The 14798-nt window shown below is 37.9% G+C and overlaps 2 protein-coding genes across 3 annotated transcripts; one reads left to right on the top strand and one right to left on the bottom strand.

Annotated features, from left to right (window-relative positions):
- The first annotated feature begins 3173 nt into the window (after nt 1-3173).
- LOC131432930 (protein Wnt-8a-like) lies at nt 3174-4332 on the top strand. 2 transcript variants are annotated; one of them, XM_058599575.1, is made up of 3 exons: nt 3174-3304; nt 3398-3950; nt 4016-4332. In XM_058599575.1, exons 1-3 carry the CDS (start codon nt 3248-3250, stop codon nt 4270-4272), a joined length of 867 nt encoding a protein of 288 aa, XP_058455558.1. In that variant the 5' UTR covers nt 3174-3247; the 3' UTR covers nt 4273-4332. The 2 variants fall into 2 exon arrangements, with proteins under 2 accessions (XP_058455558.1, XP_058455650.1); XM_058599667.1 differs by having other exon boundaries at nt 3398-3954.
- A 4645-nt stretch (nt 4333-8977) lies between these two features.
- Nucleotides 8978-10577, bottom strand: LOC131432861 (uncharacterized). Its single transcript, XM_058599452.1, has 2 exons — nt 9691-10577; nt 8978-9622 (listed from the first exon to the last, which is right to left on the bottom strand). The coding sequence occupies exons 1-2, from the start codon at nt 10433-10435 to the stop codon at nt 9309-9311; spliced, it is 1059 nt and encodes a 352-aa protein (XP_058455435.1). The 5' UTR covers nt 10436-10577; the 3' UTR covers nt 8978-9308.
- Nucleotides 10578-14798: the final 4221 nt, after the last annotated feature.

The raw sequence follows: 14798 nt of genomic DNA, 5'->3' as shown, positions 1-14798 counted from the left end.
ATGGAATTTCCTTTCTCGAGATAGTCGATAAATATTACACCACGCACATCTCAAAATACCGAAGCCACTCAGATGACGATCGTTTTGATTCCGGAGTGAAGTGATAAATCCATGATTCATCCATTGTTATATATCGACGTAAAAATTCTGGTTTGTTACGTTTAAACATGACCAAACACTGTTCAGAATCATTAACACGTTCTCGTTCTTGGTCAACAATGAGCAAAAGCGGCGCCCACTTTGAACAGAGCTTTCTCATAATCAAATGCTCATGCAATATAAAACCAACACGTTCTTTTAATATCTTTACGATGTCAACTAACTCACGCAACTTCAAATTTCGATTTGGTGGATTTTTTTTATGTTTTCTGGTGCATCATCGGTGTCTCTACGACCACGTTTGACATCAGCAAACCAACGTTTTTTTGTTGTTTCTGATGAAGCAGAGTCTCCATAACACTTTTCAAGCCTTTGCTTTGCTTGAACAGTATAAAACTAAAACTAAAACACGAAATTGTTTTTGATCCATTGTTCTGAAAATAACAAAAGTAGCGTCACTCTTAGCACAATAACTCACAAACCAATGAATTGAATATAATGAAATTTTTAACTGCTGTCTTTTAAAGGTTAGTTTTAGTTAAAAAAAAAAAGGGGACTGTAATAAAACTAGCGCCATCTATGTGTTAGGCTCGGTACTTTCAGCCTATATGTTAAATAATATATTAGTTTTCTAGTAGAAAATATGTGATGAAAATATCTGAAGTTTAGCTAAGGATTACATTACGTAAACATTCATTTCATGCATAGGAAAATCACATAACAATTACATGAAATGATTCATGAGATTGTAGTACATGGAATTTACTTAATATTATCTTTAATTTGAATAAGATTGCTTTCTGAGAAATAGACGTTTTATATTTTCGATTAATTTATTGTATTAGTGCAAACTGAATTATGGAAAGACCTCGGGAGGGATCAGAGCCCCTCAGACTCTTTTCTGTGTACCTGACTGTTCGATGAACATTGGATTAGATCCTAAGTGCAAGTGACAGATTCTCTTTGTTTACTCTCTCCGTCTTTCGATTATCACGGTACTCTCTGCCATTCTTATCTCTAACTATTTACAGAGAATAATAACAAAAACTGTAATCTTCTAATCTGCACTGACGAAATTATCGAAAAATACAGGAGTTTTCTGTGAAAATTGAAAGAAAAAATTAACAACAAGAGACTGTCATTTGAACTTAGAACCTAATCTAATGTTCATCGAGAGTTGATAACAAAGCGTTCAGTAATAAAGAATTGTTGACCTGTCAAAAACTACCGAACAGTTATGTAAACTCTGCAAGCATTACCGGAAGATTTAGTGAATTAAATTTCTATTCTAACTACACGTGTCCAAAACGCATTGAAGGTGCTAATAATGTAGTCTAGCTCTATTTTTCTCCAAGTGGTCAATGTTTTTTCTGAGGCTGTCTGTACTTGAGTGGGGTTTAGAAGAGGCCTAAGCCTCCATTGCGTGCCATACTGAGTGATTAAAATCGAGGCTGGATGGCGGCCATATATCATTCGCCCATCAAAACGGCAGTTGTCTCTGCAACTACTTCTTAGTGCAGTTCGAGGTGTGGCACAGGAGCTTCGACTTATTGAAGTACAATATTTGGTTTCGGAGCGTTCCTTCAGATGACTGCGATAACCCACGGAACTCGAACTGACCTCGGACAACATGTGGCCGCCTTTGTGTATAGTTGTCGTTTCTATCGTCGGTCTTAAACCCATTTCAAAATTAACCGGAGCACTCCCACGGAGTGCGCGTGGGACAAATCACGCAAATGCTTCCACTTCGACGTGATGCAACTGTCAATTCAATCAATAACGATAAAACTAAATTCGAAACTGGCTCTAAACAATCCGTTTGACATCAATTAGGGCAGAAAGCTGGGTTAGGTTTTGCATCAAGCAAAAATGACACAAACAAATCGTTTTCTTTTATGCACAGCCTACTATGCTATGGGTAATAGTTTACGAGCAGCCCCCTGCTATGACGTCATGAATCTGTAGCCAGCATCATTCTGCAAAAACCAAAACAATGAAGAAGAATGGCTAACAAAAAATTGGATATTACAAACTACTTCTTTATTCAGTACCCTTTACCGCACTTTCCCGCAAATTATCGATCAGAATATCATCACTACGATAAGAAAATTAATATTTTACTCGATTTGAAATGCTCGAATGTTTGTTTACCAGACTCTGAGCGCTCTAATTGCCCACCAAATGCCCCAGACGTTGGCTACGATAGCACTTGCTGAAGCGCCCTATCCTTGCACCGGGCTGTTTACGAGCACGCAAAGAAAGTCATGGCATTGTATGCACAGGTGAAGCGGAAATCTTATTAATGTAGTGGTACAATCATCTCCATTCACCACGCATAAGTTCGTAATTTTAAACTACCAAACCTGTGAAAATTGTCGGATTAAGAAGATTGTTAATAAACAAACATGTTTGAAACATAAAGCCTGCCAAAACCATCCAAGCCCAAAATGCTAGCCTTTTCTATCAGAAGGGTTTTTTAGATAGATAATTTCAACTAATTATGACGAAACCATGCAATCACACCTACTTCTGTGAATAGCGTTACAAACTGTGTTCACTCATTTGCATATTACACATTTTTTCCAACATTTCCTCCCCAAGATGTGCTTAGATCTTCGCTAGACGTTGGTCCAGGACGAAGTCTAATCTCTTATCTCTTTAATTAAATCCAGCCCTCATTAGAAACAAAATCCGGCCCGGCTTGTGTGCAGTTAATTGGCACGAAGCCGCAGAGTGTGTCATTTCAATGGAAACTCGGATTTATCTGACAGGAAAAAACAAAAGGAAAATTCTTTTCAGTCGGAAAAACTGGCCTCTTCCCGTTCGTACGTACCTTCGAATGGTGAACAGCGATCTATAAAAGGAACTCACGCGTCGCAACGGTTGAGTGAAGAGCACTGACGCGTTTATAATAACTAGCGGTGGTGACACTAGCCTCTTGGAAAAAAGGATAATTACACCACCACCAGGCCAGGGTGTATGTACATATATTCAAAGATAATTGAAATGGTCATATAGACCGTTTGCCAACGGCTAGCCCACTTGCTAAGTACATGCAGAACATTTCATTGCGGTTAGGATTTCCGCTGGCGGGTTTTCAGTCGGGGTGAAATCGTGGTCCCGTTCGCATGTTTATTGATGTTTGGAAATGGATACGAAACTGTTGCTGCTGGTGTTGGTATCCTCGGTTAGTTGCTTCGACATGGTTAGTGGAACTCTTTTTGTTTAATTCAAAACTACTCGAATTACTATGCGTGCCATAAAATAGTATATCTAAAGGCGTTATTGATATTCACAGCAGCTGAATCATCCCAGCCCAGCGGAGCTTTTGTCGGACAGCATCGAGCTTGCGTTAGCCAGTTGCCGGCATCAGTTCCGATGGGATCGCTGGAACTGTCCGATGATGCACTTTGTTTCGAAACGCAGTCCCGATGCAAAGCTGGACCGAGAAACGGCATTCGTTCGAGCGTTGAGTACTGCTTCGTTGATCTACAGCTACGCGAGGAACTGCTCACGTGGCACCAACGAAACCGAACAGTGCAGTGACGAGCGTCAGTTGGAACTGGAAAATAGTGCTGTTAGTTTCCGGCTCGATACTAAAGGATACGGCAGTGTGCATAATCGTCGTGCCGGTTGGATGGCAGTTCAAAATGCTGTCAGAAAACATTGCCGATGCCATGGAGTGTCCGGATCTTGTGCTATGCGAACCTGCTGGAGTACGATGAAGAACTTTGCCGAGATTGCTGCTGGAGTGAAGCGAATGTATCGGGATGCCGTCCGGTTGTTTGTGGACAATTCCGGAAAATTAAACAGTCGGAACATTCGAATCGACCAGTTGGTTTACATTCATCGTGAGTGGGTTTTTATTTAATAATCGTGCTCATTTCGTTTATGACTCGTACTTCTTGCATTGCAGCATCACCAAACTACTGCCAGCGGAATGTGACTCATGGATGGCCGGGAATGGTAAACCGCCAGTGTTCGGCAGCTAGGGGAGCGAATGTTGACATCGACGAACGCAAGTCCTGTCGGAATTTATGCCGTTACTGTGGTTTAAAGGTCCGCAAGCAAATCAAGATCGGAGAACAAAAATGCAATTGTCGATTCAAATGGTGCTGTCACGTAGCGTGCGATAAATGCGTGGAAACTCTAGAAGAACTTCGTTGTCAGTAAGATCGTATGAAACTGGCACTGTCGCTTGATGAAAATGGCCAATAAAATTGTTGTGTGAAGAAACGGTAGTAAAAAAGTCTTTTGATCAGAGCTTTAGTAATTCCATAGAGATCTTTTTCAAACATGAGAAAACTATGATTGACGATACTCAACTTTTGATCATTTTGTCACTTACCACCATAATTTTTAAATGACTCTTCATACATTTAATTCTTCTCTTCCCTGGAAATTACTGCTGCTTTAAACTCAAGTCGCTCAAGTTTTCAAGTCGATTCGATAAATTATGAACATCTTAATCACGATTTCACCACAAGCCTCGGGATTTGAATTTAAGAGATTTATTTATTCTACTCAATGTGTTCCCCTCTTGAACCAAAAACATTTTCGTCCATGATCTCATCTCGAAGATGAATTTGTTTTTTTTTATACGTTAAATAATCTTCTGTAGTTTGAAAACAAATAATAGTCTGAGGGAGCAAAATCGAACGAATAAGGTGAAGGTAAAGTGATTGAAGCCAAAAATCGATGGTACACACCATGATTAGTATACTCTGTGTGCCAGTACATCATCTTCTAAGAACAGTGCTTTTTTATTGTTGGGATAAAATTTCACCAAGATCCAAAAATTCCATTTTAATGTAAATCGACATTAAATTTTAAAAATAGATTTTTTTTCAGTGTAGGATTCGATTAAGAGGCAGGTAGGGTCTAATGCTTTTGAAAAATCATTTATTTTTTCTTTGTATTTTCTAATAGTAAAACATTTCAAGAATATTTGGTCAAATGTTCAAGCCTATTGGAACAAAACCCTTTTTTTATAACAAAACGCAAGGAAAAACTATGATTTTAGGAAAGTGTTAGATCCTACGCGCCCCCTAGAAAAATGAACTGTTTCCTTCGATTTTATAAATAATAAACTTTGAACGCGTTTTTTTTCGAAAGCAGGTTTTTTAAAGTGCGTGTGCATCGTCATTCTAAATCTACTTCACCATTTTTCTTTAAATTTTGTACATACATCTAAATTACTAGACCCCAATGTCTTCCTTTTCGTTGTTTGTTATCTTGGAGCGGTTTTACAGCTACAAAATAGCTACAAAATAACTACAAAATGTAAAATCGTAATTTTGACAACCACAAAACATTCTAAATAAAATTAAAAAAAAATCGATCAGCAACTCTGGGGTCTAGTAAACCCATCTACTAAAGCTTGCTTCAGATAGAATTGGAACAAAGACAATTGCCTGTATTTCAGTTATTTATTATTGAATTCGAGATCTTTTTTTATACAAATGTAGCATTTTCTTCATACTTTTAAGAACAAGTACGGATAAAATTATTCGTCACGGTTTCGAAGGAATTCTCGAATTTTTCTTGTAACACGGTTCATTAAGCGGCGCACACCTTCTTCGTCCATCGTTTTAGCTATCTTATTCCACCAGGTCGTCATCTGATTGATGTCTTTGACAACCTTTCCTTTTGCCTTGAGTCTCCTCTTCATGATTGTCCAGTATTTCTCAATCGGGCGGAACTGGTGGCAGTTGGGTGGGTTGAGGTTTTTCGGAACAAACAGAACCCCTTTCTCTGCATACCATTCTTGAACGACTTTGCTGTAATGACAGCCTGCCAAATCTGGCCAAAACATTACGGCATGGTCGTGGGATCGAATGTACGGGAAAATTCGTTTTTGGAGACACTCTTTTTGGTATAGTTCCGATGTCATTGTCTTATTTGTAACGAAAACTTTCGTTTTTTTTGCCACAGCTGCAAATGCTCGGCCAAATCATAAATTTTCTTGCAAATTTGTCGGCAAAAACAAATTTAAATTTGGCTGGAACATCCCCCCGAGCCGTTGCCAAGTAAAATTTTTGACTTGGGATTTGCCCGAAGTCAGCCTTGACATAGGTTTCGTCCATCAGAAGACACCCGTTGAACTTGGTCAGCACCTGGTCATATAGTTTCCGAGCACGAATTTTGACCATACTATGCTGTTTTATGGTCCGAATTGGCTGTTTTCTAGCTCGATACGACTTGATTCCTTCCCGGAATCGAGTTCTTCTCACGGTATTATGGGCAGCACCGAATTTACTGGCCAAATCACGGTCCGACAGATTAGGATTCCTCTTAATCGACTTGAAAATCCTACCACGCAGTTTCCGGTCGACAGTTCCACTCCGACGATTGGCTTGAAGCTTCCAAATCGTCGTTAATGTTTCCTTATACCGTTTGATAACGCGCCATACGGTATTTCTGAACATTTTCAGCTGTTTAGCTAGCCTAGATGCAGACCACAATGGATTTTACAAATAACTGTGCACAATTTTTTTCCCTTCTTTCAGCTTCCATGTTATTTGTTTACAAAGGACAGTCGATTTGCGGAATGTCAAAAATCATACGTGAAGCTGACAAGATTCCCGGAACGTGGGAGCCAAAAACTTCCAAACCCGTCCACCAGGAGCGCCACAATATGAGCAAAAGTTTGTTCCAATTCTAAGTGAAGCAAGCTTTATAACTATGCTGCTTTGATTTGTTGACTTCTGTCCCCAAAAATATTTCTTCACCGGCTCATTTCTCAATATTTTTCCACGAAAAAAAACTCAAAATCACGCGATAAGAATAAACGATGAGAAAGGCGTATTAATTGAGCTCTCCACAACCTAACAGTTCGGCTGAAAAGTTCGTATCGTTTAATAGAAACACACATTTTTTTGCCAAAATTCGTTTTTATTATTCAACATAATTGCCATCAGAGGCGATACAGCGATTATAGCGATCTTCCAACTTTTCGTTACCATTTTTGTAGTACGATTTGTCCTTTGCCTCAAAATAGGCCTCAGTTTCAGCGATTACCTTTTCATTTCTTCTAATTTTTTTACCAGCGAGCATTCTCTTGAGGTCTGAGAACAGGAAAAAGTCACTGGGGGCCAAATCTGGAGAATACGGTGGATGAGGGAGCAATTCGAAGCCCAATTCGTTCAATTTCAGCATGGTTTTCATCGACTTGTGACACGGTGCATGGTCTTGATGAAACAAAACTTTTTTCTTCTTCAAATGAGGCCGTTTTTTTTTTAATTTCGTCCTTCAAACGCTCTAATAATGCTATATAATAGTCACTGTTGATGGTTTTTCCCTTTTCAAGGTAGTCGATGAAAATTATACCATGCGAATCCCAAAATACAGACGCCATAACCTTACCGGCCGATTGTTGAGTCTTTCCACGCTTTGGGTTCGGTTCATCGCGTGCAGTCCACTCAGCTGACTATCGATTGGACTCTGGAGTGAAGTGATGGAACCATGTTTCGTCCATTGTTATATATCGACGAAAAAAATCGGTTTTATTTCGATATAACAGCTCCAAACACTGCTCAGAATTATCAATTCGTTGTTGTTTTGATCGATTGTGAGTTCACGCGGCACCCATTTTGCACAAAGCTTTCTCATATCCAAATATTCGTGAATAATATTTCCAACACGTTCCTTTGATATCTTTAGGTCGTCAGCTATCTCGATCAACTTCACTTTACGGTCATTGAAAAACATTTTGTGGATTTTTTTCACGTTTTCATCGGTAACAGCCTCTTTTGGACGTCCACTGCGTTCATCGTCTTCGGTGCTCATATGACCAGTACGAAATTTTGCAAACCACTTACGAATTGTTGCTTCGCCCGGTGCAGAGTCTGGATAACACTCATCAAGCCATTTTTTGGTATCGGCGGCACTTTTTTTTATCAAAAAGTAGTGTTTCATCAACACACGAAATTTCTTTTTTATTCCATTTTTTTCACAATAACAAAAGTAGCTTCACTCAAAATGCAATATCTCACAAACTAATAATCAGACAGCTGTCAAATTTATACACGTATCTTTTGAAGGTTGGTACTAACTGAAAATGGTATGGATTTAATTCTAGTGACGCCCTCTCATAGAAACGATACGAACTTTTCAGCCGATCTGTTAGAGTCCAGTTCTGACATTCAGTTTCAAAATTCAAGACCAAGATTTTTTTTATTTTCTGGAATCCAGTTCTAAAATTCAGTTCCTCGTCCAGAGTCCAAGACCAAAATTGTGTTTCAGAATTCCGAAACTGAAACCAAATTTAGGAACTTGAATCGAAGCCTGGATGCATTCCAAAAGTTTAGATTTCATTTTCGAAATGCTATTGGTCTAGAATTTGGTTTCAAAACTCAGTTTCACAATTCTAGAAGTTTAACTGAATTCATGAATTCATTCTGAAGGTTTTCTGGAATGTAGATTCTAGAAGCAATATTCAAGTCAAAGAGTCCTAGACCGGAATTCTGTAACTAAAATTCAGCTATTAACTAGAATCCAGGTTCAGTGCTAGATTCAGCTTAAGAATTCAGTTTCTAACCAGAATCCTGGACTTCAAATCAGTTCCAAAATTCAGCTCCAGAACACCAGAGGTTTCAATGATTAGTTCAACAATCCAGATCCAAAAATCAGTTTCCAAGTACAGATTTAGAATTCAGTTTCAGAATCTAGCATCACAATTAAGTTTCAGAACTCAGTTCTAGCATTTGGCTCTCGAATTCGATTCCAGAATTCCAGGTCCAAAACCATCCATTGTATACTTATTCAAGTCATCCAGTTATGTCTCATGACATTAGCCACCAGCCTTTTTATTTCGAAAATGAGAAATATAAAAAAAACAGCATCATCACAGCACCAGCTGGTTTAAAATAGGATTTATTTAGTTTTTACTCTGTGTAATTAACTGATTAAGATTTCGTACAATTGGGTTGGCAACACCATGTCGATCGGTAGAAATGAGTCAATATCTTTATTCGATATAGTTGGATTTTTTAACATAATAGTACACCCCTCTGCTGTTACGACTAAATTCACAATTTAATAACATTTCAATAGCATTCACACAATAAATAATTAAATAAGTTACTTACAACTACAACAAACATCAAATTCTTAAAACGAAATGTATTTGGATCGTCCTGCCAGCATCAGTATGACACCCGCTGTAGCCCTTCAATACCACCACCAGCACATCCCCCAGTACAATGCGCTCAGTTGACCCGACCGGCCAGGCCATCCGAGTGGTACGGATATGGCCACTCTCCGCTGTACGGTTCGTACCGTCGTTCGGGCAGATCTTTCACGTACAGTTCCTTTTCCTTCTTATGGGTAAAGTTTTTGAATGCCCCCAGGATCAGTAGGAAGATGGCCAGCTTTCCCGCTAGGAACGATTTCAGCAGAAACAACTTCACCGTCGTCAGCATAAACGGTATGATGGCCGACTGAATCAGAAACGGTAGAACGAACAGAGGCATGGCGTACTTCCAGATCTTCTTCGAGCCTGCTCCGAAACCACTTCCACGACCTTGGGTGAACAATTTTGTTACATTATTATCACTCTACCGACCAACGCCCCAAACCTCTTCGACTTACCCGTGAATATCTCTTTGATAACTTTTCCGTTCAGCTTAACGTTGACGATATTGTTCGGCTCATCGATGGTCATGTTGAGTACTGGGCCAAAATCGTATTCTTTAGTTTCCTCCGGATTTGCCACATTCGGCTGTTCTTCCTTCTCCGACGGCTTTTCACCATCGGAAATGCTTTTCACTTCCTCCAAAATATTTTCAATCATTTCGATACCTTCGGAATAACTTTCCTTATTTGACTCATTCGTTGAGGAACCTTCATCTAACCGAGAATCGACCTCTTCCTCATCAGCCTCGTCTGCAGAGAAATCATCAATTTGAATGTCCGGTTCGTGATCTTCAATAAAGGGAGCTGCCTTGGCACTTTCTCGAACCAAATGTAAAATCGATGGAATTTTATCACCCACGTACGTACTTCGTAGCCTTGGCTTTTGTTGACCACTGGTCGTTCGAGCAGTAGTCGTTGAAGCCGTGGATAATTCATGTTCCACATTATCTGCTTCTGATTCTATTAGATTTTGTTTACTGTCTTCTTCGTTCGGTTGTACTTCTTCATCCAGTCTGACCGATTCATCATCCAATTTCGACTGTATCGGGCCACTTGTCAAAATATTTTCATCAGCGCTACTGCTCGGACTGCTTTTCACTTTCCACGATTTTTCCATTTCACAACGTACACAGACAAATCCACTGACCAGTAGCAGGATTCCAACAGACCACAGAACGTGGCTCGTAACCACCCGTACCATGTTCTTTTCGTTTTTTGCTTCTTCCTAACAACGGCGAACACCGGCAAAAGAAAATCTGCTCGAAATCTAGCGCGAACCGTTCGACCGTTAAGGACGGACTGCGAGACTGCCTGGACGCACCGTTGCAGCAGAGCTGCATTCGCCACCTTAGTGAGACGAGCAATGAAAAGAACCGTTGCAAGGCGGACGATTATATTTTAATAAAACTTGCACTTGCTGCTACATTTGCAGGTATGCCAGCAGCCAGTTGTTGTGACTACAAATGCAAGTGCAGTCGTACCGTGGCTTGGATTTGCGCGTGCTTTCATTACAACCTACAACGTCTTCATGGGAAAAGAGTTTTGCTCTGCCGATGATGGCGGTAGTTGCGAATTTAATTAATAATTGCTGGCGTCGGTAGTTCGCTGAAAAGTCTTGGAATTCTTTTGCATATGGTTATTACGAATGTTACTTTTTTACAACATTTTCATTTAAATTTTATGCAATCCATTCGAAATAGAACGAATTTGTTGATTCTTTATAAAAGTTGATATCATTCAAAAGTTTTTAATTTTTGCTGATTACCAAAATCCAATTTGTTAAACAGTGTCAATCAATATTGTTTAACCGTTAATGTTTATAAAAACAAATGTTAACAATCATGTACATGAAAGAGCAATATCCCTGAAAGCATATGCATATTATTACATTATGCGGTTAGAGCGTAGTTAGGTAACTCAAACCAGGGCCATTGACCAGGCAGGTTCGGCAGTGCATTTGGTGGGAGTGATCAACAGAGAAGGTGTCATGTATCTTCAGGGCAACACCAGGATACACACGGATAAACAGGAGTTGATTACACAGGGGTTGAGCACCCACCATACAGTTCGGATCTGGTATCAAGCGATAACCATCGTTTTCTTGCATTGCAAAACTTTCCCAGTACTAATAGGGCAACGGCTCCCTATTTCATCTCAGCTCCTATTTCCATCTCATTCCTTCACCTCATTACTTTAAACATGAATAATATCTTACAACATACCTGAACCAAACTGTGAAATGTTTTTAAATGATTATTCAAGCTATTGTCACACTTTCTCATTGGAAGAAATGGTTTAAAATTCTTCGGTGATCGTTTATTTTTTCATCTAAAAAAACTCACTTTTCCATTTAGGACACATTTTCGTCTCAAAATTTACAGTTTGTCATGTTTCTGAATATCTACTAATCGATTCGTCTCAAAACATGATCACTTTTTCGCACAATTACACTACTATTGAATGCTGGATGACTTCATAATTAGTAATGTTCACTTGCCACTTGTTTAATTAACGATTGAAAACTACAAAAACTACCCGACACGCAATACAAGTCTTTAAAAATATGAGGTGAAAATTTTTCACTTAATTCACTTGATTGCGCTCTGTTTTCATCTCATTTGGTTGCCAAGTTTTCTCATAATGTCACGAAACAAAAGATTGTTTCTTTTTCAAATTATCATCAACAAGTCTTTTTTTTAGTATCCGTGACATTAGTTTAATTATATAGTTGATATTTATCTATCAATAAAACTGTTTCAGTTTCGAATATTACCAGAAAGAGCGTGTTAAATACTACTTAAATATTCATTGTGGAAAATCTAGTAGCACTGGTTTCATTCCGCTATTGAGCAATTTGACGTCTCTGTTCCTCACACCCAGAGATGCCAGATATTTTCATAGAAAATCTGTATTGCTTTGCATAAAAAATCTGTATTAATCTGTATTCACAATAAAATGAAATTTTTACAACTAAATGATGCCAAAAGATGTTGTTTCAATAGATTGTGGTTGTAGGATGGTAGATTCAATTAGTCATTGCCGCACTCACAAGAATATTTAACAACGAAATGTCATAGTTTTTTTTATCCACAACAATTGAATTGTAATTCCATATATTTATCTAGTTTGAAAATGTTGACATCATAATTTGACATGAAATTTCAACGGCCAATAAGCAACGTCAAGACAGGTCATACAACTCTCAGTTTGACAGTGACGTTTCATGATGCCATTACTCAGTACTCAGAATATCAGTTGAAATTGGTTTCAAATTACAATATAAATGGATTTCACAAGAGATTTCCATATTAATTTGTGATTTGTCCGTTGATTGATAGACTTTTATCGCGTCACTAGAATCAAATACTAAAAGATAGTTCAGATAGAATAGTTCAATTTTTTTCTTTCTTACTTTTTGTGAGATCTGTATTAAATTGAGGAAATCTGTATAAAATCTGTACTTTGTATTAAATCTGTATGAGCATACAAAAGTCTGTATAATACAGATAAATCTGTATAAATGACATCTCTGCTCACACCGATGCAGAGTGCGCAGATCTATTCATATACGAAATTAGAATGTGTGCGAGCCGAAGTCAAAGTTTGTAGTGGGTTCAATTTTACACTGAGGTAAAACATTTTTGACTCATAATCATACACTGCCAAAAATGCATATAGAATTCCGTAAGCTATGAACTAATGAACCAAGTAGAAGACAGTTCCATTACGTGATATAGAGTTTCATGAATGATTTTATGTCTTTCTCTTTTATGTGCGAATGTGTTGGTGTGGCTATTCTCAGCAGTTGAAAGGTTAATGCTAGTGTGAGTATGTCGAAATAACCCAGTGAATTTTGTCGAGCCGCATCGTGTTAATTACTGAAGACATATATGTAATAAAAAACACTGCAATGCCAAGAGAACAGTTGAGAAAGACATAAAATCGTTCATGAAACTCTATATCACGTAATGGAACGAAATTCTATATGCATTTTTCGCAGTGTATGATTATGAGTCAAAAATGTTTTACCTCAGTGTAAAATTGAACCCACAACAAACTTTGACTTCGGCTCGCACACATTCTAATTTCGTATATGAATAGATCTGCGCACTCTGCATCGGTGTGAGTAACAGAGACGTCAAATTGCTCAATATGTCAATATAACGCAGTTAAGTGTGTGTGTTTCATCAACTGTACTCAAAGATGCCAGATATTTTCATAGAAAATATGTATTGCTTTGCATAAAAAGTTTATATCTGCTTCATCTGTTTTCAAATAAAAAAAAATGGAATTTCTGCAATAAAATTGTGTTTAAAGATAAATCGTCTCTTCTCCGTAAGTCATTATGCACAAAAGATTTCCATTTTAACATGTGATATGTCCGTGGATTAATAAACGGCAATCAAATACTAACAGATACTCAGAGAAAAGGCTATTATTTTACTTTTCACTTTTTTATGAACCTGTACAAATCTGTATCAAATTTAGGAAATCTATATGAAATCTGTACTCTGATTTAAATCAGTGGGCAAACGCAAACATCTATACAATACAGATGTATCTGTATAAAATTTTTGGTTTTTTAGTTTTAAACAGTGTTTATATCTTTCTTCATGCGGTAGCACCAAAATGAGTGAACTGTTTTGTAAGACTATAAACAAACTATGATAAACAGGATTCCATTCCTTATTCGAAGGAAAGTAGAACTAACGGTTGTAAAGCGGACACCAAACTAAAATTATATTAATATTGATTGAATGCAACGAAATTTTAACAGGTTTGAAATGTATTTACATTGCAAAACTAATTATGAAATTTCTTTGACTTTTGAATCTCTAGTTTCGGATTGGGGAATTAATGATTTTCAGTATCAGACAAAAATTCAAAAGTATGCTAAAGAGGACTAACAAAAAATCTCGCGTGTCATTTTTTCTTAGAAATAGCAGAAAAGTGAAAATTTTGTTTTCTATTGCATTAAGTTTATTCTCCGTTTTCAGTGCACGAAGCTAATACAAGAGAAACTGTGCGTTGTGATCAGACGTTATTGGTGAAATGTGCCGTTGGCTAGAAACAATACCTACAATTGTTCTTTTTCCTCTTCAGAATATCTTTACAGTATATCAATACGTTCACTCTTGTCTACGCGGAAAGTGATGTTAATCTAGGGCCGGTTGCCCCGATAAACTTTTTTGAAAACATTGATTCGTAAGTAGAGTTCAAAATAATTTTTAGTCGCGCTATATGTTCATTTTTTGTTGGAGAAGAGTTGGCATCACCCATCATCCTGGTGCTGCTCTCAAAATAGTATAATTTCAATGTGTTGTTTGATACGTATAGTTAAAAATTTGGTTGAAACAGTGATTTTTAGTGATTGTGCAGATATGGCAAGTGTGTGTTTAATAGTGAGAGTGCTATTATTTGAATAATTTTGATCCGCGAATCTAAAGATGCTCAAGCGGCGGAAACTGAGAATTTGCCGCCCCAAAATTCAACGATGTTAACCTGTTAACCGATCGAAGCGCCGTCTGCATGTCATTGTCGGTGTTGTCGGATTTCTATTGAAT

Source organism: Malaya genurostris, chromosome 1 (assembly GCF_030247185.1).
Source record: "Malaya genurostris strain Urasoe2022 chromosome 1, Malgen_1.1, whole genome shotgun sequence".
Taxonomy (NCBI): domain Eukaryota; kingdom Metazoa; phylum Arthropoda; class Insecta; order Diptera; family Culicidae; genus Malaya; species Malaya genurostris.
Note: the sequence above shows the minus strand (reverse complement) of the source record. Positions and strands in the feature narration are given on the sequence as shown.